This window comes from Polypterus senegalus, chromosome 9, assembly GCF_016835505.1.
Source record: "Polypterus senegalus isolate Bchr_013 chromosome 9, ASM1683550v1, whole genome shotgun sequence".
Lineage (NCBI taxonomy): Eukaryota > Metazoa > Chordata > Cladistia > Polypteriformes > Polypteridae > Polypterus > Polypterus senegalus.
In genome coordinates this window covers 87,539,007-87,561,237 of record NC_053162.1, presented here as the reverse complement: position 1 = coordinate 87,561,237, position 22,231 = coordinate 87,539,007, and the positions used below count along the sequence as shown (strand labels likewise).

The following is a 22,231-nucleotide window of genomic DNA, read 5'->3' as shown; positions in this document are numbered from 1 at the left end:
TTGGAAAACGGAGCAGAAAACGTGTGTACGCAATGTATTATGCTGCTACAAGAATGTGTGTGGCTTTACGCCAAGTTTAGTTTTTATATATCGCGTTGTGAGCGTGGAAACGGCATATGCTACTTTTTTATTTATACATTAGGCCCTAGATGCTTAGAAAACTTTTTTGAAGAATTTAAAGCTCTTCAGTATCTGTAATGTAACTTGCAAGGTTTAAAGTTTTTCATCAACTTGTTAAATTTCCAGCATATGGCTGAATTAGATTAATAAGAAAACAACAATGTAAAAAAGCAACAGTGCAGGTTTTTGTTTTGAAAACATTATAACCAGTCTTCTGTTAGTATTATATTCAGTTATCAATGGTATTCAAGCTGGATAATCTGTTAACCAGCCATCAGTAAGCTTCTTTCTCTGAGTTGCAGGGAGTGTGCTGTTAGCATGTTTCAGAATCTCCATTTGAGATGGAGTTGGTTAAGGCTGGAGAGAAAGACACAAATGCAGTAGAAAGAGGTATTAAAAATAAATGAAGGCAATCTTGACTAGAGGAAAGGGGATGGTTCACAGTGTTTTGGCCCATTTTACAAATTACAAGAACCCATGCCTGTTCAGCACTGTGTGTTCTAAGAAGCTACAGTACACCATGATAGGGTTCAAATGCAGCAGAAGGCAGCTATTCATGGTCTTTACTTTATCATTGTTAGGAGAGACAGCCGCCTAATCCACTGCTGTGTATATACCAGGTAATTTGCATAAACATATTGCCAACACCACATATAATTTAGTCACTCATTGGCATGTGTAAAAAGCTCTCAGAGGATGGAAATGCACTTTCAAGACAGGCTGCTTAGACCAGCTTACAGGATTTTATTTATAATCCTAAAACAATAAGGAAATGATAGATTTTGTACTCACTTCTTTGTGGGTAAAAATATGTTTTTGCAGCTATTTTCATTACTTAATTTATTATTGATCTGTCAGTGTATGTGTTGCAACCCTTTATTTATATCACAATTGTGATTGATTTTTATAGCTATTAAAATAAAAGGGAGCACCTTAAATTTGTTCAGTGCTTTTTTATTTTAGATATTGCACTAGTTAAATATTTGTTTGTTGTATTTAGCAAATGTGTTCAGTACTGGAAATCCATTTTTTTTTCTTAAATGTTGGGGAAGTAAGAAGGAAGATGAGGTTTAATTATTTTTTATGCTCACATAATGAAAGCACAGTGATTAGACCTAGTCACTGGGAGTGTGTTAACATAATCAAATTTTGTATGTGTATACCTACACACACACTGTATAGAAGTTAAAATTAAATGCTAAAATTGTGGTTAATGGAAATGAAGCAACTATGGTATTGTCATTGTGTTTTATATTTTATTTTAATCATGGAAAATATAGAGATTCACAAGTGTATATACAAAGTGTATATGCTGGCAAAAGGACATTGCTTTTCTCGCATCTGCTTCTTATTAATGTCATTTTTTTAATACAGCATGTTCAGCAGGACAGAAATGAGTGATGACTGGAATCAGGGAAGAGATAGCCACAGAAAAATGGTGATTAAGTACAGTTAAGGAACTGTAGAAAGACCTTGCACTTGCACCACATCACATCCTATTCTGGAATCTCGCTTCAGACTCCAACCCCCCAAATGCACTTCTGTTACTTACTTAAATGCATTTAACAGAAATGCTACATCAGTTCAGCTATATCTATGGTTACTATTGTTAGTTCTGAAAATTTAATGTGTTTTTTTATCACATATGTACTGTGGTGTGATTTCGTTTTTAAAGTCTTAATTCACAGGCAACACATTACAAAGAAATTGTACCCTAATTTAAAGCATTGACTCAGTGTGGTTCATGTGGCATGTGATTTTAGTCATAAAGGCCAAGTCCAATAATGCACTCCAAATTTTCCAAATCCGTTTTTTTTTTTTTCCATTTGCATCAAAGAATTTTTTTCCCCTCAAAAAATTGTCTGAAATATTGAAGTTCAGCACCATAAAACAGCCTCCTCATTTTAGATGTCTCTGTGACATAATACCATATGCTAACGGGTTTGTTACTGTTAGCCATGCAGTTAGTTCATAGATTTAAAGGGTACTTCCATGGAAGTAAAACATTCCAATAACTGGTACAGAGGCAATGCTTTGGTAGGTTTATTGGAAGAGGAAATTAAGAACGAAGAAAAATAAAGCTATTATAAAAAATGGGGGTCTAAGTACTTTGCACTTTGCCTTCAGATTATGGTTAATAGGATTGTTACTGTGTGTGCACAAACATTTATTCCTTATTAAAAGTTATAGCCTAACTGAAATGATTTACTACAGTGTCATATTGGGTTGATGTGGATTTTGGTGCCTAGTAGAGTGATTTGTACTTATGTACTGATAATATATTAAAGTTACTTTTACAGTTTGTACAGTTTTTTTGATAATGTATTGACTTGTCCAGATAAAAGATAAGAACAGATTTTGTGAGTCTTAATATAATACAAAGAACATGGAAAAGAACCAGTGTGCATAGTAGGTGCCAAGTAGATTCCAAGATGCCACAGTATTTTTAAAGAATGAATAAATAATTTGAAATCACAGCAAAGTCCATGAAAAAGTACACTATTTTGTTCAATGATTAAGGTCAATAAAGTTTTACAGTGTTTAAACCAGATTCCTATTTTTATCATGTTCAGGTTTCAACTCAAGCACAAATGTTGTAGTTCTTGCGGGAACCAATAGACCGGATATCTTGGATCCAGCTCTGATGAGACCAGGAAGATTTGACCGACAGATTTATATTGGTAATGAAAGCATTTTCTTATCATGATGATATAATATATGCCCCGTTGTGTGCCTGTGCTGCACATTTCAAGTAAAATGTCAGATAAACATCAAATATATTGTATTTAGTGACCAGTCTCATTTGTAGTGTTAAATGCAGCAATAGTACAATAGAACCCAGACTGATGCTAATTTGGATAATTGAACACTCCGATAAAATGGGTGGCCATGACCATTTTGGATTATTGCAAATATAAAAAATGTTGTCAGTTTATATGGTACAGTATCACTTTTAAGCCTCTTTTTGTACATTAGTAAATACTATATTCCGCAGTTGCCTCGGAATCAAAATGTTGACGGGTGTGTAGTGTATTACTGCTGACCAATATGCAAAAGTGTTGTTTCAATGGAATTTAGACTGCTTAGACTCCTCATTGTCTTATAAACACAAAATTCCTAAGTGAATGAAACATTAGAGCATGTACACACAGTCAGTGTTGGTAACACAAAGACTGTAGCTGAAGGTTGTAGTTAGGGAGGGTGAGTGAATCACACCCACATTCACACAGTCACCAGCTCTTTGACCACTCACTCAGGATAGTCAAGGTTAAAAATACAGTATGCGCTTGGTGCTTTTATGAATTGTATGAAAAGTAGTGTATTACATCTATAGATTTTCCTCAGATAATGCAGAACCTCTGTTAATCTGGCCACATATAATCGGGGTTCTACTGTGTTTAATTATATTTAAGAAAAATGCTTCTGTTGTTTTGAAAAAGCAAGAATTTTTTTGCGACTTGGATTATGATATTTATTCCTAACTAACCAACGAAATTTTACTTTTCCCAGCAAGTTGGTTTAATGAACCCCACAGCCATTATAAACAGCATAATGGGACACTGATCGCAGAAATTTAATGTGTGGTGGTTGCTTAATTTTTATTTTACTTCTTAAGAGTCATTAAATGACTTAATTTGGTAATATTTGTTACATAGTACAGTTTGGTAATAATTGTACTTTAGTGTTTTACTTTTCTTTAGTTCAACAAGCCTTTTCATATTCATCAGAAGCCTCACCTCATATAGTTACTTACTTTTTTCATCATTTTCACAAACAAAAAATTGCAGGGAGACTTTGTATATCTTACTTTGTTTTATCTTTCCTGTATCTTCTCAGGTCCACCAGACATCAAAGGAAGAGCTTCTATCTTCAAAGTACATCTTCGTCCTCTAAAGCTGGATTCACAAATTGAGAAAGATGCATTAGCGAGAAAACTTGCAACCCTTACACCTGGCTTCACTGGTAAGCAATATGGTTATGTTTTGTACACATTCATGTTCATAAACACTTGAAGTGTGTCACAAAAATTTTATGATTTGAAGAATAGTTATATTACATAATGGAGGAGGAATTATTCAAACTGCAGCAAATGTGTTTGAATCATCTCTGAAATGAGTGCAATTCCATGGTACTGAAGTAAAGCCACAAATTAGATTTTTTTAAATATATCTCTTTTTATATATGTGTATATATATATATATATATATATATATATATATATATAAAATCCAACCTATGTCTGTCTGTCTGTCTCTGTGTCTGTCTGCTTTTAACGAGAGAACTACTTAACAGATTTAGATCAGGTTTTTTTCTATAATTTGCTTAAACATTCCGGTTGATTTTGCGACTTTTCATCACGCTAAGTATCATAGTTCACTTCCTAGAGAGATTTATTCATTTTGAATTGGAGACAGAGGCTGCGGGTCGAGGGGAGGGTGAAATATGACGTTAGGAGTGAGGAACTGGGCAAGGCCACCCTCACTCACGCACCAGGCTCCATTCAAATCCCTTACCTCAGGCCATGTTTTGGAGCAGACCTTGCCTCCCCTTAGCTAGCGATACCTGTTTGTTTATTGATTTTTAAAGTTTGTTCTTTTTCACTACTACACGGGTGGAGCCGTGGGGGACGGCTAGTAGTATATAAATCTTGGTTCTTATTCCTATAAGCACTGTTCCAAAACAGTTTTGTGCAAAAATGCAAAGTTGTACCAGTGTGTACACATTGTGTGTGTTTGTGCGCTTTTGCTGTTGAGAAGTGTTCCATTTATAGACTTTAATCATCTTACTGATCTTTAAATCCTGTATCATTCAATTGCTGAGAATAAATGGCATAGGTCACAGTCAGCTACATTTAATAATGCAGAATTAAATAAGCAACATTTTATTTATTTTTTTTTTTTGCCTGGGCTTTGTTTTGGTGAAACAATATTCATTGCTTTGGTTTATGGATTCACTCCATTGGTTTATGGATCTCTGGGAAATGAGCCTAGATGCTTTCTACTATCAATTTTGCTTTCTATAGAGAACTTCTCTTTGTATTGTAAATTTTCTTTGTCTATGCAACCTTCTCTGTCTCTTTTTTGAAAAAGTTCCACCGTTATTTTAGTAAGACTTTTGATACTTCAGTTTTCCTTTATTGTATAATGTGACATCTTTGTTTTTTGTGGTCTCTTTTTTTCTTGTTGCTCTTCATACCAAGTTATGGTCTAATAGATGAACCAATGTCATATATTACTAATGACATTAGTAGTACAATTGTAGTATTTTTGTGTCACTTGCATTTGTTTACTTTTATATCTTGATCAGAATTGTAATATAATATGAAAAATTATCACATGCAATTGTTAAAAGTTGAGTTTTTTTTTCTAAACTCACATCTTAAATTAAATAGTTAATGTAAGAAAATACTTTGTATATCTTTATGTATATCAATAGTAATTGTATGTAGTTGTGTGAGTATGACTGTGCATGAGTTAGCCCTAAAATAAACTGGCAGTGGGTTGGCAATTTGGAATTTTTTAGAGATTTTAGAGTACCTTGTTACTGTATGCATTATGACATCATTGGTCAGTAAGGAGCAAACTTTGGTTGGTTATTTATTTTTTTAGGAGCGGATATTGCTAATGTGTGCAATGAAGCTGCTCTGATTGCTGCAAGGCATCTAAATGAGTTCATACTTTCAAAACACTTTGAGCAAGCCATTGAGCGTGTAATTGGAGGTAAGAAACTTAAAGGATTCAAATAGATAGATAGAACTTTATTTGTCATACAAGGTTTACATTCTGAAGTATATGGAGGATAACCGTTGTAATACTGAGGTGTAACAAATGTGTTTACAAGTACTGATCTGTAATTCATATTGTAAGAAATTTAATTAACATTAAGGATGAGATCATATATAAGGCATCTTTTCTGTGTTGCTGTCTTTTTAAAAAACTAATTAATAGTTACGAATCTTTATTGCTCTAGTCCACTTTGAAGCAGTTTTATATACAATGTATTTACATTTCTTAAGTGCTTTGTTGGCTCCCAGCCTTACTTTTCATATTATGCAGTTCTTTTATGCTACAATGGTGTTTTTAATTAGTATTGCATTTTGGTCTCATGTAGAATCAAAATAATTAAACTGAAACACATATAACCTAATTGAAGTAGAATGTATTTATAATACTGTATAAGAATTCAAGAAATTTTTTTAATTCTATACAGACAAAAATGTACAGAAGTTAATGAAATTCACAATTATCTGCATCTTGAGATTACACACACATCGTAAATTGTTTATACATGCTGTTTTTAAACAAATAAAACATCATTATTATGAAATTCAGCCACTTTAAAATAAGACCAGCCATCGTGGTAGCTTAGCACTTAATCTTCACCCCCACCCTGGGGGTGTTTTCCTCTCAGAAAACCAAATCGCAGTAAACTTTTCATGCCATGTGGTTGGTTCTGTTTTGATTTAGTTCAGTATTTACTGTATGTGAGAATTTGCAAAAGCCAATATACTTAACTGTCAATAACCTTAACTGTCTTAGCTTATTTAGTGCGTTTTTAAGTTTTTTCTCAGTGCCCAATAGACTGCAATGTAAAGCACCAGAGTGGTCAAGACTTTTTTTAATTTATTTGAAAGTACTTGACTTTAGAATACAATTTCACATCACAAATGCATATATAGCATATTTGTAACTTTGATGTGAAAAAGTTATCTTTTAATACTGCAATTCATACTATAATATTTGTGAGTCATCATATTCTTGTGTAAAATATTATGTAATACATTTCTGATGTTCAACAAATATACATTTAACATTTTATCAGGTCTGGAAAAGAAGACCCAGGTTCTTCAGCCAGCTGAAAAGAAAACTGTTGCATATCATGAAGCTGGGCATGCTGTTGTTGGCTGGTTTTTGGAACATGCTGATCCTTTGCTCAAGGTAATATTTAATGCTTATTTTGGACCTCTGCTCACAAATCTGTAATCCAGGTATGCAGGTTCAGAAAGTAAATGAATGAGTGAATTAATGAATGTGTGAGTCTAACTTAAGTCCTAGCTTTGAAACTTGTGCGTAAAGTACTACACTTGAAGGCTATTCTTCTGATTTTATACCCACTATTTTAAAGTATGCCACATGTATCATTCTCATACAGGAAGATACTATGGTGTACTGTATACTTTATCCAATCCTATATGTGTTAATTGCCTTCCTATTGGATTTTTACTTAAATGGTTCTTGGAACAAATAGTCATTGATGGGTGCCAAACATAAGCACACATTGAAAATTGTTTAAATACACTCAAGCAGCCGCATTTTTATGAAAATTTCCAATATATAGTAGCAGATTGGATCCACCTTTGTGAACTGCTTAAATTCTCTGAGGTATGAGTTCATCAAGGTTATAGGAACATTACTTAGGCTTTTTATGTATTTATTTATTGTGTCGTTCTCTGTAAATGGCAGAAGTTTTTTGTGTGTAAAAATCTGAAATGCTAGAATCACCATGTTTGAAACCAACAATCATATATTTGTCAAAATCATTCAGATCACACATCTTGTCAATTAGAACAGCGGCTGAAAGCTCTTGATCATGCCTTCATGCTGTTCATTTTTAGTTGCTATATGCATTTGTTTTCAATAAATATTTTGTAAAAATTCTTAAATATGGGATGAGATGTTTTGGTTTTCAAATGCATTTTTTCCCTTAATGTTTTACTACCCATGTTATTTTACAAAAGAACTGGTTTTTAATAATAAATATGCAGTGTTTGTATTGTTTAGAGAAATTGAGAAGCTGAGTCATGCAGTAGAAAAAGAAATAAAGATTTAAAAAGTCTCTGTGCCAAGTTAATTGATTAAAGAGTCAATTATGAGGATAAACTTTATTAAGCATAATCAGGAATAAAGTATGTAGCACAGGCAATTATATTCAGACCGTATAATCTAAAATGCTTTGTCACACTCTAAAGAAATGTAAGAGATTATCAAAAAGATTGTTTCACATACTCATTATTGAGAGTTGAATTAATAGTCTGTTGCAATACAAAATAGGTTTGAATTGGGAAATTTTTAACTTCACTGTCAGTCATAACTAGAGTTGGGCCTCATTTAAAATTGCAACACATTAACCAGCATACTGTTGGTTGTCTGAAAGACAAGGTAATACCTATGTTCATGTCTAAGTAGTATAATGCAAATGGAATGCCCACAGCTTTTTTGAAAGAACTCCCAGGAGAATATTTGATATCAAAAAAGAACATCACCACTCATGCTTAATTTGTAAAAGATCACTTTGAAATCTTTTTGACTATACTAAAAATGCTGTTTTGGTGAATCTCCAACACTATAACTATCTCCATGGTTAATTAAGTGGTTGGGAATTCTATAGGTTGATTCTGTTTTACTTCTCCTAGAACTTAACAACTTGCCACTACTGAACCATACTAAATATTCTGGAAGTTTGTGTTATCTAGGTGATAATTAGATTAAATCAGTTACTTGGTACATGTTATTTAGAGATCATGAATAGGAATAAAGAAAGTATGCACACAAAGTTATAAATGGCTGTTGTCAATAGGCACCAGATGGCGCCGCTCCCTCACAGCTCTTGAATCCTAAATGGATTTATTTCCTTCTTTGTGAAATATGTGTGTTCTCCTCATTATTTCCACACCAAATCTAAAGACAGATCAGTGTCAGATGATGTTAGATTAATAGGACTACACATAAATATTTAATGAAGTTACCATACTGGTATTACAGCATGAGTTGTTCTCTGCCTCACTAGTCATTACTCTGCCATCATCTTCAGCTCCTTACAAACCAGATAAGAATAAAACAAAAATCAAACAATGCATTTTATGAGCTGGAATTTAGTTTAGATACTAGATTGTTTCTCTGCTATTTTTTTTTGTATTTTTATTTTAGGTTTCTATTATTCCAAGGGGGAAAGGTTTGGGGTATGCTCAGTACCTTCCCAAAGAGCAGTACTTGTACACCAGGGAGCAGCTATTTGATCGCATGTGCATGATGCTCGGTGGGCGTGTTGCTGAGCAGATCTTCTTTGGAAGAATCACCACAGGTGCTCAGGATGACTTGAAAAAGATTACTCAGAGTGCTTATGCTCAGGTATCCTCCATTTTAGTTAATTTAGTTAAAATGTCAATAAATATTAGATTCCTGTTAGTTAACATTCTATGGTATTGTTAAATACTGATATACGAAAGGTGTTCAGTTATAAACAGGACTTTTCATGCTCTGTTCTTATGAAGAGTGCAAGGTAGACATGACTCATTGGACAAACATATCCATGTTTGAACTTGTCACTAGTAGTGCTAGCTGCTCATTCCCCCGTTCTTGTCAGTTGTAATCAACATGTCGGAGCAGAAGGTACGCAGTAGTGTTTTTGACAAACGAAGGAGTCGTTCCATCTCAGATTTATTTGAGACTTAAAAATCAGTTTGGGGGATTAGTGTCTCTCTCGGTCTAGAGTGTATGATTGGTGCAAGTCATTCAGAGAGGAATTGTCATCTCCTTGGTCCACTTAAGGAATTTTTAGGAGGGAAGAAATTCAAGTTGAACAAGGAGGTTATTGATGCTGTTACAAGAATGGTTCAATGTGCAGTCAAAAAACTTATATTCTTCTGGAATTAAGAAGCGTATTGACCGCTGGAATAAGTGTATTGCAGTGACAGGAGACTACATAGAAAAATAGTGTTCAAGTTGTTTCAATGTATTCAGTAAATAAAGTGTAGCTCGTAAATTCCTGTTTATATTTGAACACCCCTATTATATTTTATGGGTTTTGTGTGTTGCAATAATAATTACCCCATCATAAATAATTTGACATCTTTTGCATTTAATACATTCTTAAACTATGGGAAGGTGTGAATACTTGTACAACTCAGTTTGTATTGGAACAGGATCAGCCAGTGACAACAAAAGAATTTCCACAGTAAAAGACCAATCTACTAAGAAACATGAAAGGCTAATGCACCAATATTAAAAATGTAGGTGTGTTAGTGAGCTAGAATCCACATGGGATATTTATCTTGTCTGTCCTGTAATATAGTGTCTATAAAAAGTATTCACCTTTTGGAAGTTTCCACATGTTGTTGGTATACAACATTGAATCACATTGGATTGGATTTGGCAGTGAATACTTTTTACAGGCATGGCATTGTGTTGTTTTTTTTTTTTTTTTAAAGTATTTTCTTCAAACATTCTATCATTTTATAAATAACCATTTGATTTATTATAGCCCCTTTAAAAAGGATTATTTGTTTTCAAAGTATATTATTCATATTAAATATAAACTGAAAATATGACACAGACAAGCAGATTGTTTGAGTGTATGTTAATACATTAATAACCCAACTTACACTGCTAAGGGGTTACACATAGTATGTTTGGTTATTTATATATATGTATTGTGTATTTTTCATTTTGAACTGGTGTTTTTGACACTGTCTTCATATTTTTTTTTTTTTTTTGCTGTAGGTTGTCCAGTTTGGTATGAGCGATAAGATTGGTCAGGTTTCTTTTGACCTTCCCAGACAAGGGGAGATGGTATTGGAAAAGCCCTATAGTGAAGCAACTGCACAGCTTATTGATGAAGAGGTCCGCTGCCTCATTAACTCTGCTCATGAAAGGACACTGAATCTTCTTACTGAAAAGCGGGAGCTTGTTGAAAAGGTGATGTGCTAAGCAAATTATAAACATCCATGGGTCCCATAAAAATCTCATCCATTAACCTTAGTTTCTAGGTTATTGAATCTTAAATAAATATTACTGTATGGAATCACAAATATATTTCTAATTTTCATAGCACTCCTACAGTTAGTAGTTACTGTCTTGCATACATTAAGGACTTATGAACAAATATTGAAAACATGTTTAATGTGCAGACACTTTACTCAATTTAAATCCTTTTATCTCACTTTCTTAAACAACTTTTGTTGGTGAGAATCACAGTGGCAGCAAGCCAAGTGGGTCAGCCCAAACTTCCTTATCACTAGCTACAGTTTCCAGCTGTTCTGGGGAATTCCTTGGTGTTCCTAAGTCGGGCAAGAGACACAACTGAGATAAAAAGTTCCATATACTCATTTAACAGACTCGTTTATGCAAGGACAGCATTGGGCTAACAATAATTTGTACAGCTGTACTCTTTTTGTGACAGAATAATTGTACAACATAAGTCTTTATTACAAAATGAATCATACCTTTTGATGACACGTTCTAATTTATTATGGGTTTTCTGAAATCATTCCATATAGGGTAAAAAATAAACATTTAACACACCTAGTATTCAATTATATATCACTAAGCTTGTTTCACCCTGATCAGATGCTTCTGGTAGACATCAAAAACATTTTTTGGGCAGAATTCTGGTTGGATATTTGACCACACATCTAGGAAAAATTGGTATAATTGATCCAGATTTGTTGGTTTCCTGACATATGCCTGTCTTATGAGCACAGTCCATATGTTTTCAGTACAGTTAATTTCAAGTCTTTGGGGAGACCAATCAAAACACGTAATGTTAGTAGCCATTCCAAAACCAGCTTTAATGAGTATTTAGGATCATTGCCCTGTTGGAATACCCAGTTTTGTCCAATTTTATGCTGAAGAAGTATTAGGTAATTCTTCTCCTTTGTTATACCATGCATGTTCTGCAGTGCACCAGTCCCACTATCAACAAAACTGCACCAGAGCATAACCCCAACCATGCTTAACAGTTGGCCTGGTATGCGTAGGGTTGTGTGCCATTACTTTTCTCCTCCAAACATACCTTTGGTTACTCTGGCCAAACAAGCACATAGGAACATAAGAAATTTGACAAAAAAGAAGAGACCATTCAGTCCATCAAGCCTGTTTGTTTAGCTAATAGCCAAGCTGTCCCAATATCTCATCCAGGTTCTTATTAAAGGTTTTCAAAGGTTTCTTAACTACATGTCTCAGTAATTTGTTCCAGAGTTCTACAACTCTTTGTGCAAAGAAGTGCTTCTAGGCTTCAGTCTTAAATGTACTTCCCCAAACTTAGGTGAGCTTGAAGGTGTTGATTTTGGACTGGGGCATCTTTCTTGGACAGTAGCTTATCAGCCTGTGGTGATGTGAAAATCCCTTGACTGTTAACAGCGACACTAGTGTTTCAGCACCTTCCAGTTCACTACAGACCTTTTTCTTGGTGGTTCTTGGATTATATATTACTATATGGACCAGTTTGCTCTAAGCTGAGGGTGACAGTTTGGGTCTTCTTCCAGACCATGGTAAAGTGACTACAGCTTCAGATAACTTGTATTTAAAAACAGTTGTTTGAATTGATGATCTTGGAATCTGAAATTGTTTAAAATTGGCTCTGAGATAATTTCCTGACTTGGATAAATCTATGATCCACTTTCTTACACCTGCACTGAGCTCCTTGGATTTCCAATGAGTGTCTTAAAATGAGCAACACAAAGACGTGACGTTCCATACTCAATCATGATCACTAACAGGCAGTTAAGAAGCACCAAATTAAAACACATTTTGGAACTTTTAGGTAGGTGTATGTATAGTTTTGACCCTGTTATGGTTTCATAAAACCCACAATAAATTCAAATTTGTATGCTAATTGTCTGTTTTTTTTAATATGTTGTGCAATCATTCTATCACAGAAAAAGAACAGTTGTAGTAATTATTGAAAGCCCAATGCTACCTTGATGCACATGTCCATTGTACTTTTCATCACAGCTGTGTAAACCATCCAGCATGTCCTGGGTCTGACACATCCTGATGATAACACCAGAATGTAAATTTGAAATATAATTTGGTAGTTTGCAGCACTATGTAATGGCTTTATTTACATTTTCATGTTTTCTGTGGAAAGGTACAGTGCATCCGGAAAGTATTCACAGCGTATCACTTTTTCCACATTTTGTTATGTTACAGCCTTATTCCAAAATTGATTAATTTCATTTTTTTCCTCAGAAGTCTACACACAACACCCCATAATGACAACGTGAAAAAAGTTTACTTGAGGTTTTTGCAAATTTATTAAAAATAAAAAAACTGAGAAATTACATGTACATAAGTATTCACAGCCTTTGCTCAATACTTTGTCAGTGCACCTTTGGCAGCAATTACAGCTTTAAGTCTTTTTGAATATGATGCCACAAGCTTGATACACCTATCCTTGGCCAGTTTCACCCATTCCTCTTTGCAGCACCTCTCAAAGTCCATCAGGTTAGATTGGAAGCGTCGGTGCACAGCCATTTTAAGATATCTCCAGAGAATTGGATGCAAGTCTGGGCTCTGGCAAGGCCACTCAAGGACATTCAGAGTTGTCCTGAAGCCACTCCTTCAATATCTTGGCTGTGTGCTTAGGGTCGTTGTCCTGCTGAAAGATGAACCGTCGCCCCAGTCTGAGGTCAAGAGCGCTCTGGTGCAGGTTTTCATCCAGGATGTCTCTGTATATTGCTGCAGTTATCATTCCCTTTATCCTGACTAGTCTCCCAGTTCCTGCCGCTGAAAAACATCCCACAGCATGATGCTGCCACCACCATGCTTCACTGTAGTGATGGTATTGGCCTGGTGATGAGCGGTGCCTGGTTTCCTCCAAACGTGACACCTGGCATTCACACCAAAGAGGTTCAATCTTTGTCTCATCAGACCAGAGAATTTTGTTTCTCATGGTCTGAGAGTCCTTCAGGTGCCTTTTGGCAAACTCCAGGCGGGCTGCCATGTGCCTTTAACTAAGGAGTGGCTTCTGTTTGGCCACTCTACCATACAGGCCTGATTGGTGGATTGCTGCAGAGATGGTTGTCCTTCTGGAAGGTTCTCCTCTCTCCAGAGAGGACCTCTGGAGCTCTGACAGAGTGACCATCGGGTTCTTGGTCACCTCCCTGACTAAGGCCCTTCTCCCCCGATCGCTCAGTTTCAATGGCCGGCCAGCTCTAGGAAGAGTCCTAGTGGTTTTGAACTTCTTCCACTTACGGATGATGGAGGCCACTGTGCTCATTGGGACCTTCAAAGCAGCAGAAATGTTTCTGTAACCTTCCCCAGATTTGTGCCGCAAGACAATCCTGTCTCGGATGTCAACAGACAATTCCTTTCACTTCATGTTTGGTTTGTGCTCTGACATGAACTGTCAACTTTTGGACCTTATATAGACAGGTGTGTGCCTTTCCAAATCATGTCCAATCAACTGAATTTACCACAGGTGGACTCCAATTAAGCTGCAGAAACATCTCAAGGATGATCAGGGGAAACAGGATGCACCTGAGCTCAATTTTGAGCTTCATGGCAAAGGCTGTGGATACTTATGTACATGTGATTTCTCAGTTTTTTTATTTTTAATAAATTTGCAAAAACCTCAAGTAAACTTTTTCACGTTGTCATTATGGGGTGTTGTGTGTAGAATCCTGAGGAAAAAAAAGAATTTAATCCATTTTGGAATAAGGCTGTAATGTAACAAAATGTGCAAAAAGTGATGCGCTGTATTTCCAGGCCTGTCATTCCTAATACTATTTTGAAAACATGTTAACATTAATAGCTTAGAATTGCCAGACTGTATTATCTGAAAGTTTGTTACTGATTGATACAAGAGAACATGAACTCTTAAGTGACACAGTAATAAATTCTTATCACAGTAAAACTGATTCTGTCACTACAGTTTATTGAGTGGAATGACAGTGAAGCCCAGTTTGATTGTTGCACATGAGTGGATTTCATATGTTCATATGATATTCCACTACGAATTCAGGTTTCCTCCCACTATCCATGGACATGCTGTAAAGTTGACAGGCAGCAATAAATTGGAATGGTGCAATTATGAGCGACCGTACTTTGCAAAGTTGTCCCAAAAAATGTTGGTTCCTTTGGAACACTTTTTAATTGCTACGCTCAGGTTCCCCATAACCTTGCACTAAACAAAGCAGATTCAGTCTGTGAATGAAGTAATCCAACTAAAGGCATCCAGTCATTAGCAACTTTGCCTAATAATGTTCAAGATCACAAGAGAAAACTAAATAAAAATGTATCTATATGCTTCATGCATCAAAAATAAAAGTTTCTAGACTATCACGTGTTAAAAACAGACTATAAATGTCAATACTGTCCATTCTTAAAAATAATGACTGTTATATTTTGCAGTATTAGGTAATTGTTTTATGAATTATTTCTATAGGTGGGAAAGAGGCTATTGGAGAAGGAGGTTCTTGACAAAGCTGATATGCTAGAATTGTTAGGCCCGCGGCCTTTTTTGGAGAAGTCTACATATGAGGAGTTTGTGGAGGGAACTGGAAGTTTTGAAGAAGATACCACTTTACCAGAAGGACTAAAGAACTGGGACATAGAGAAGAGCAAAAAACAATTTGATCCACCAGCAATGACACAAGAGAAACAGGCAGTGTAATTGGACACAAAAGATAAAGAAAAAATAAAAGAATCAGCGAACACCACTGCCCATGTTTATATTGTGTCAGTATAAGACATTTTTTTTGATGTTCTGTTGAGCATATTAAAGGAATGTGCATTACATTGTTTTTAAAGTTACATAATAATACATTGGGCAGGACATCATTCCAAATGTGGCCACAGTGTAGCAATGGAGTACATTTGAATGTAATATATATTTTTTTTTTGGCTTCTTTGTAAACAGGATTGATTGCTCATTTAGAGTAATTTTACAGGAATATTGTTGTAGGCAAAGGGTTTTTAAAACAGCTAGATAAAAATATTTCTCTTGTAATGCAGTTTTACAGTATTAACAGAGATAAAGGTAAAATTGTTCATTTAAAAGAAAATTAATTTTACAGATGAACCTACGTATCACTAAGACTTTGATGTTGTTTTACATGAAAGAAAATATGAGCTTCTTGTCTTTGTTCAAATGTACTTCATTGTAAAATGTATGCAGTGTAACCATAGCTATAATATTTGCATAGCATTTTGGTTAATTTATATACTGAAACAGGCAAAGGCAAAGTTCATACCATTTTTTGACAGTTCTTTTTAGCATTCCATAGGATAGATAAATTATTTATTATTAGCTCTATAGATATTTTAATTATGTACAGTATTTGGAAAGATATTTACTTTTTCCATCCAGTATCTAATGACTTGTAATTTGAAAGCCATAATGCCTTATATTTAAGAATATGTCAGTAATTCACTTTTTCTAGTACTTTTATTAACAGTTTCAGTTTCCTTGACTATTTTTGACACTAGAGGGAGAAGTCGAAACCAAAGCATACAATCATTGAGAATATTTTGTGCTTTAGAGGCAGAAAATCCAGTTAAATTTCTAATGATATTCCTTCTTATGTAATTATTCTTGGTCAATCATGTCTATATATTCTGATGGCAGTATTTTATGATACAACCACAACAAGAAAAAAAAAATCGCTTGTCTAAACTTTAGTTGCATAGTATAAATTCATCAAAACAATGATAATTAAATAGAAAACATGACTTCGGTGGGCATTCCAAAATTAGATGGTAGAAAAAAACTAATCATTTCTTTGATTTGGCCCACTTCAGTTTTTCTTTACACTGGAGAATTTTTGTTTCAGTCATCTGTTGTTTGGTGAAAAGTCTTTGACTGATATTGTTGATTTGAATTTGCAGTTAGTGTCTTGAATCTAAAGGCCCTTTTGTAATTTTGCTTCCTGGTAGCTCAGGGAAGTGCCCTCCTTATCCCAGTCAAACCCAATTGATGTGCCGGGCAATTACTGGGTTAGCTGCCCTTCCATATAGTCAGCAGAACTCCAGTATTTCCTCACTGGATGGACTCATCAGGCCAGAAGTGATTCTCAAATGAAGGTACAAGTCTGGGGACAATTCATAGAAAAATTTGTAATTAATTAACAAGGAAATCCACTGCTGACAAGACTGCGCCCACAGAGCTCCTTACTAAAGATCCACCCACAAGTCCTTCAGACTGTACACTTTAAGCGTTCAGGTTTGCAATGTCAGATTTCTACTCATGCATTAAACAAATATATTAAATTAACTTTCTCTTGGGGAGAGAGAAAAGCAAAATGAAAAGAAAACTTGATTCTGAGGGAAAATACAAAGGTAAAATTCAATTTAGTTTTCAATTCAGAAGCTCAGTAGCACAAGGAGTTTGTATTTTGTAATGAATGCAGAGACAGAAGCGACAGACAGACAGACACACACACTTAGACCTCTGCAGGTACTACCTGGCCCCATGCAATATCATTTAACTGTAGCATCACTGCATGTTGTAACAACAGCAAATACAGTTTAGTAAACATTGTGTTCTGTAGATATAAAATGTGTTAAAATTCTGCAGCTATATTCTGGTTTGACATGTTTGTATTTCCAAGTACACAGTAATATGAACTTCCTTTAGTTATTCGTTTATACATGCAGTCAGAATTGGAATTCTGTGCAGCCTCAGGAATGGTCCTGCTGTCATTAGGCACATTTACTAGTGTATGTGTTTTGAGTGCCAAAATAGCATTTCCTGTTAAATCATTAGCTCTCTTAACGCTAGTCCTTTTCACCTCCTTTTGGGTGAGGTACAACACACTGTTTACTTGACTTAATATTTTGCAATTCATATTTTCGTGAACATAGCTGTCAGTTCTTTCAAACATACATCCTACACTTTTGCCTATATGTGAACAACAGCAACAATGTATCATTCACTTTTAATTAACTTTAAATTTCAAAGTATAATGCAATTTTACAGAAAAGTTTATCCTTGCAACAGGTTATGTGTTTTTGTAACACGTGCAGTGTACTGATGCACATTTATGTCTTTCAGAAGACTTTTTGGTTGTAGACAGTTCAGTAATCAGAAGCTTTCTCAGTGTTGGAGCAGATTAACAAGACCATCATTGCTCGCCGCAGTTCAAAATCACTGCTCGTACTCTGAGTGCTGCCTTTATGAGACAGTGGATAGGTTTAGAAATGTCACATGTTTAATGAACTGTCTAATTGTTGCCTCTTAATTTTAAGCAAAATTCACTCAATGTTGTCTCCAGACATTTATGTTATATGTGTAGTTCTGCAAGACTACTCACTGGGCATCATCCACAGGAGAGAAAATAAAATACTGACACCTGTCCAAGCATGAGCACCCCTGGTCAGCACCCTTGTGTAATTACAACTAGCTCTAATGGTTAAAAATGATGGTCCCTGGTCCCTACAGCAATGCGTATTCCTCTTCATAATCTTAACTCTCCTGAGTTACTTTATTCCTCATATGGAGCTGCCACGCTTTCTTTGTCAGAAATATAAATTTTATGTCATTGCGACCAGTTGCTAGGTGTCTCTCTATACTAAGAAGAGACCGCTTTTCTTATTGTTGTGGCTTGCCTTGAAATCTTTCTTGCTACATCCCCACAGCAGGCCATCTGCACCAGTAGATTGTTAATTATTGTGTTTTATAGTCTATATAGTGCCGTTTATGAAGGCAGAAACACATTAAGCCTTTGAGTTAAAGTTTATTGTATCAGAATACCATTTCATATCTCATATTGCCAATAATAAATCATAAAATCCATATTATCATTAAAGATTACATCGCATGGGTTTAATTAAGAATGTGGTAACTTTTTAGAAAAATCATTTTCCTGAATTTTACCATTTTTTATAACGGGCTTTTAAACGTAATGTGCCTTTATAGCTGAAACAGCTATTTAAGTTTGGATTTCGAACAAATAATTATAAACACTGCTTGAAATGAATGCCTATAAAACTAGAATTTAATGTTCAAACAACAATTTAGTTCTTCAGGATCTCAAATCAATTGTAAAAAATAAATAAATGGTGCTGATTAAAATGGACCATTTGCAGTATCATCTCGATATGTGACCAATTAGCTACACATATATAATGAGCCAGCTTTCATCTTGCATTTTACACCTTGACCTTCTCCCCACTGGAATGTGTTTTATATTTCATTTTGTAAGTATTGATAGAGGGTGGGGTGTGTGGGGGATCTGCTGAGATAACCAGTTGATTATCCCTAGTTGGAGCAGTCACTTTGTTTTAAAAAATAAAAGTGAAATGTTTATACTTTGTCTTGGCTTCTGCATTTACATTTGCCAATGTCTGTGTAACAGTGTTTTAAAATTGAAAAGAGCTTTTGAACTTTGAATGAAATAACTGACACGATTCTCCCTGAGTGAGCCCCCTTGTGTATTTGAATTAAGTGATGAGGTTATGGTGTTCAGAGGTGGATATTGGTGACTTGTAATCATCCAGCATCTTCACTCTGTAGACTTTAGTATATGTCAAAGAAATTCAGTCATGACATGGTTCAAGTAAGTTGACTGTTTATTGTGGTTTTGTGCTTTAAACCTTTTTAAATATACAAATAGATTTGTGTTTTTCATATACAATATTCAAGTTTGTGGTAACAAAACTGCTGAGAGTTTTAGCACTGTATCTGTAATTGTATTCACCTTTTATATTACTTTAAATAGTTTTTACTGAAAAATGTGCTAATGTGGCATTTTTTTCTTTTCTTGTACTGGTACCTTTTCTGAATTTTGGTGTGATCGCAATTTTTGCTGATCAGTCAGGAAGATGACTAGATATGGTGTATTTTTTAAAGTGTAAATTGCAAACGCTTTTTATACAGTTTAGAGATGATGGATTCCATAATGAAGAGGATTTAATTAAAAAAGAGAAATTTGAGAGAAACCTGCAAATATTTCATGAAAAATCAGGTAGAGCAAGACAGCAGGCACTTAATGTTATGACAGAGCAATCTGGGAATGGAGCAATGCTCACAGAAAAAGCTTAAAACAACCAAATTCAAATGTAAAGGACGAGCTTGCATAGGATAGAACATAAGGAGAAAAAGATGAGATAAGTCATAGGTCACGGACATACTGCCTTTAAAGTTGGCATACATGTGTTCAAGGCGCATCAACTCCTGGGTCTCCACAGTAGTCATCAACTAGTGTGGCCTTTCTTAGTGCATTCCCGTTTATTGGCAACCTTAAGGAGCTGCATGGCTGCTCAGCTCTGTCCTTCCATATGCAAGGAGATATCAAAACATTTTTACAGTTTTACTTATTACGAGAAACAACAGTAAAGCCAAGCAAGTTTTATTTTCCTATATAGATGTCTTCTAAGCCATTCAGATAAGACATTTGGTCTAGCTTGTGCATTTCCTCTTTAGGGGCTAACTTGACGTCTTCATCATTGGCATAGTGCATCTCACGGAGGTAACCCTTAAGATTGGGTTATGAGTGTCAAGGTAGGGGTTCACGGGATGGCTGTGTCTGAAGAATAGAGTCAGGGTGCCATTTCTTAGAATTCACAGTTTTGCTGAACAGTCTTTGAAAAAGGTGCAGCGCGAGTAGGTTCCTTTTTGTGAAACTGTAGAGAGAAGGCTGAAATCCACACTGTTCCTCCCTGATTGGCTTCCACAAATTCCAAAGCAAATTTGCATTATAGAACTGGTTACGTTTGTGTTTTGAGGTATGCAGTTAATATGGTCTACATCCTCAACATTATAAAAGAGTGAAAATATGTTTTTAATTTGTTGGTGGCGGAGGATCACCACACTCCTATTGTTCTGGCTGCTGTTTGCACTTTTGGTCATATTGATGTATCCACAAGTTTTATTGCTAGTTACAGAATGTTTCATAACTCCAGTCTGAATTCAGTAGCTCAAGATTCTCCTTGGATCATTAGATAATTGATGGGAATGATTCATTTCAGGAGTAAACATTGGCACTCAGCATGCACACACCTTACTCATGTTTAATTGTTCAGGAGGCATGGAATGAACTGACCTATAACTCATCTCTATAGCACCATTACTGTTTGTTTCTCCATTATGATTCCCTTTTAGTCAAACCTTGTTATGATTTTGGGTCCTTAAATGCCTCCATTGCTTAATTTCATTGTTAGGACTCCAGTGTTACATTTTCAGAATAACAAATACTTTTTGTTGGCTCGGACAAACATTCATACAACATCATGTTTAACGAATTTTGTTTCAGCAAATTGTAAATTTCAGTATGATAAACTTTTTTTAACCAGAAAAATGGCCACCAAATATAATAATGTGATACAAAAAAAATACTTAATGTCGCGCCTAAGCTTTCACCGAGTCTCGAGAACCCTGCAACAGACAAATTAAGAGAAAGTGACTGTCTTTTGCGAAATTTACAGTCTTGGGCAGTTTCTGAGAAAGTGTAGGTGAGACATTATACACATATAACCAAATTCTGAGTCCATTCTCCACTAAGTGTCTACATTGGTATTTGAGTCATGTGCAAATACTGTACTGTTTGAGTTCCATGCACTTCTCAAAATTTTCTTTGCAAGGAACAAAAAAAGTGAGAAATAGTGTGAGTATATGTTGAAAAAAAATTGCATCTAACGTCTCTGTTTTCATTCTGTGTTTATACCGTATTTCTATAAAAAATAAAATTACAGTTAATGTCTTATTTTCAAATAAAATATTTTTTGCAGTATAAGAAGCGCTGTTTTGTTTATGCAGGTATTGTCAAGCTTGGGTCACCAAGTTGCATGAGAGTCAGGAAGGAGAGTCCAGGTTTCCAAGGAAAATACAGGTACTTTATTACTGTACAGATAAAGTCTCAAGACTTCATTCAAAACAAGAGCTGTTACTTCAGTACTCAAGCACACGAGATAGGAACCATGTCCTGCATTAGCTAGCATCTTCAGGACAAAAGTACACTAGCGGCTCAGAGTCACCGCTGTAACTGACCTGGAGAACCAACTATTTTGCCCTTGGTTTACTGTTTACCGGATGCAGCAGAGCAGCTACAGAGCAGTACTTGCACCTCTGCCGTTAGAGTTGGCGAATCACCTGCGACCCTGGTCACAGTAGTATATGTATTTTTCTCCATTTCCGTTATATCAAAATTTCTGTGAGGTACTGTGTGTACGACTGATTTAATAACACAAATAAACAGAAGTGCTAATTAATAGTATAATATACAATGTTTTTATGAAGTTGGACAACCTCAAGCTTGACAGACCAACCCAGAGTTTCCTAGTTGGAAATTGAGGGGGTGTTCCAGTTGCAAATTCCCACTAAAAACTCTGGAAATTGCGACTTCTGACTTCAAACAGAAAGCAGCAAAACAATGCCACTGTGGTAGCAACACTTT

General features: G+C 35.2%; 1 protein-coding gene across 1 annotated transcript in view; it reads left to right on the top strand.

Moving 5' to 3' along the window:
• afg3l1 (AFG3-like AAA ATPase 1) overlaps positions 1 to 20,829 on the top strand; it is a 64,076-nt gene extending 43,247 nt beyond the window's left edge. The window contains exons 11-17 of the mRNA XM_039763403.1: positions 2,694 to 2,801; positions 3,958 to 4,083; positions 5,730 to 5,840; positions 6,943 to 7,058; positions 9,048 to 9,248; positions 10,620 to 10,814; positions 15,286 to 20,829. Coding sequence (XP_039619337.1) covers positions 2,694 to 2,801; positions 3,958 to 4,083; positions 5,730 to 5,840; positions 6,943 to 7,058; positions 9,048 to 9,248; positions 10,620 to 10,814; positions 15,286 to 15,513 — 1,085 coding nt within the window. The 3' untranslated portion in view covers positions 15,514 to 20,829. The remainder of the gene's footprint in view (positions 1 to 2,693; positions 2,802 to 3,957; positions 4,084 to 5,729; positions 5,841 to 6,942; positions 7,059 to 9,047; positions 9,249 to 10,619; positions 10,815 to 15,285) is intronic.
• The last annotated feature ends 1,402 nt before the right edge of the window (positions 20,830 to 22,231 follow it).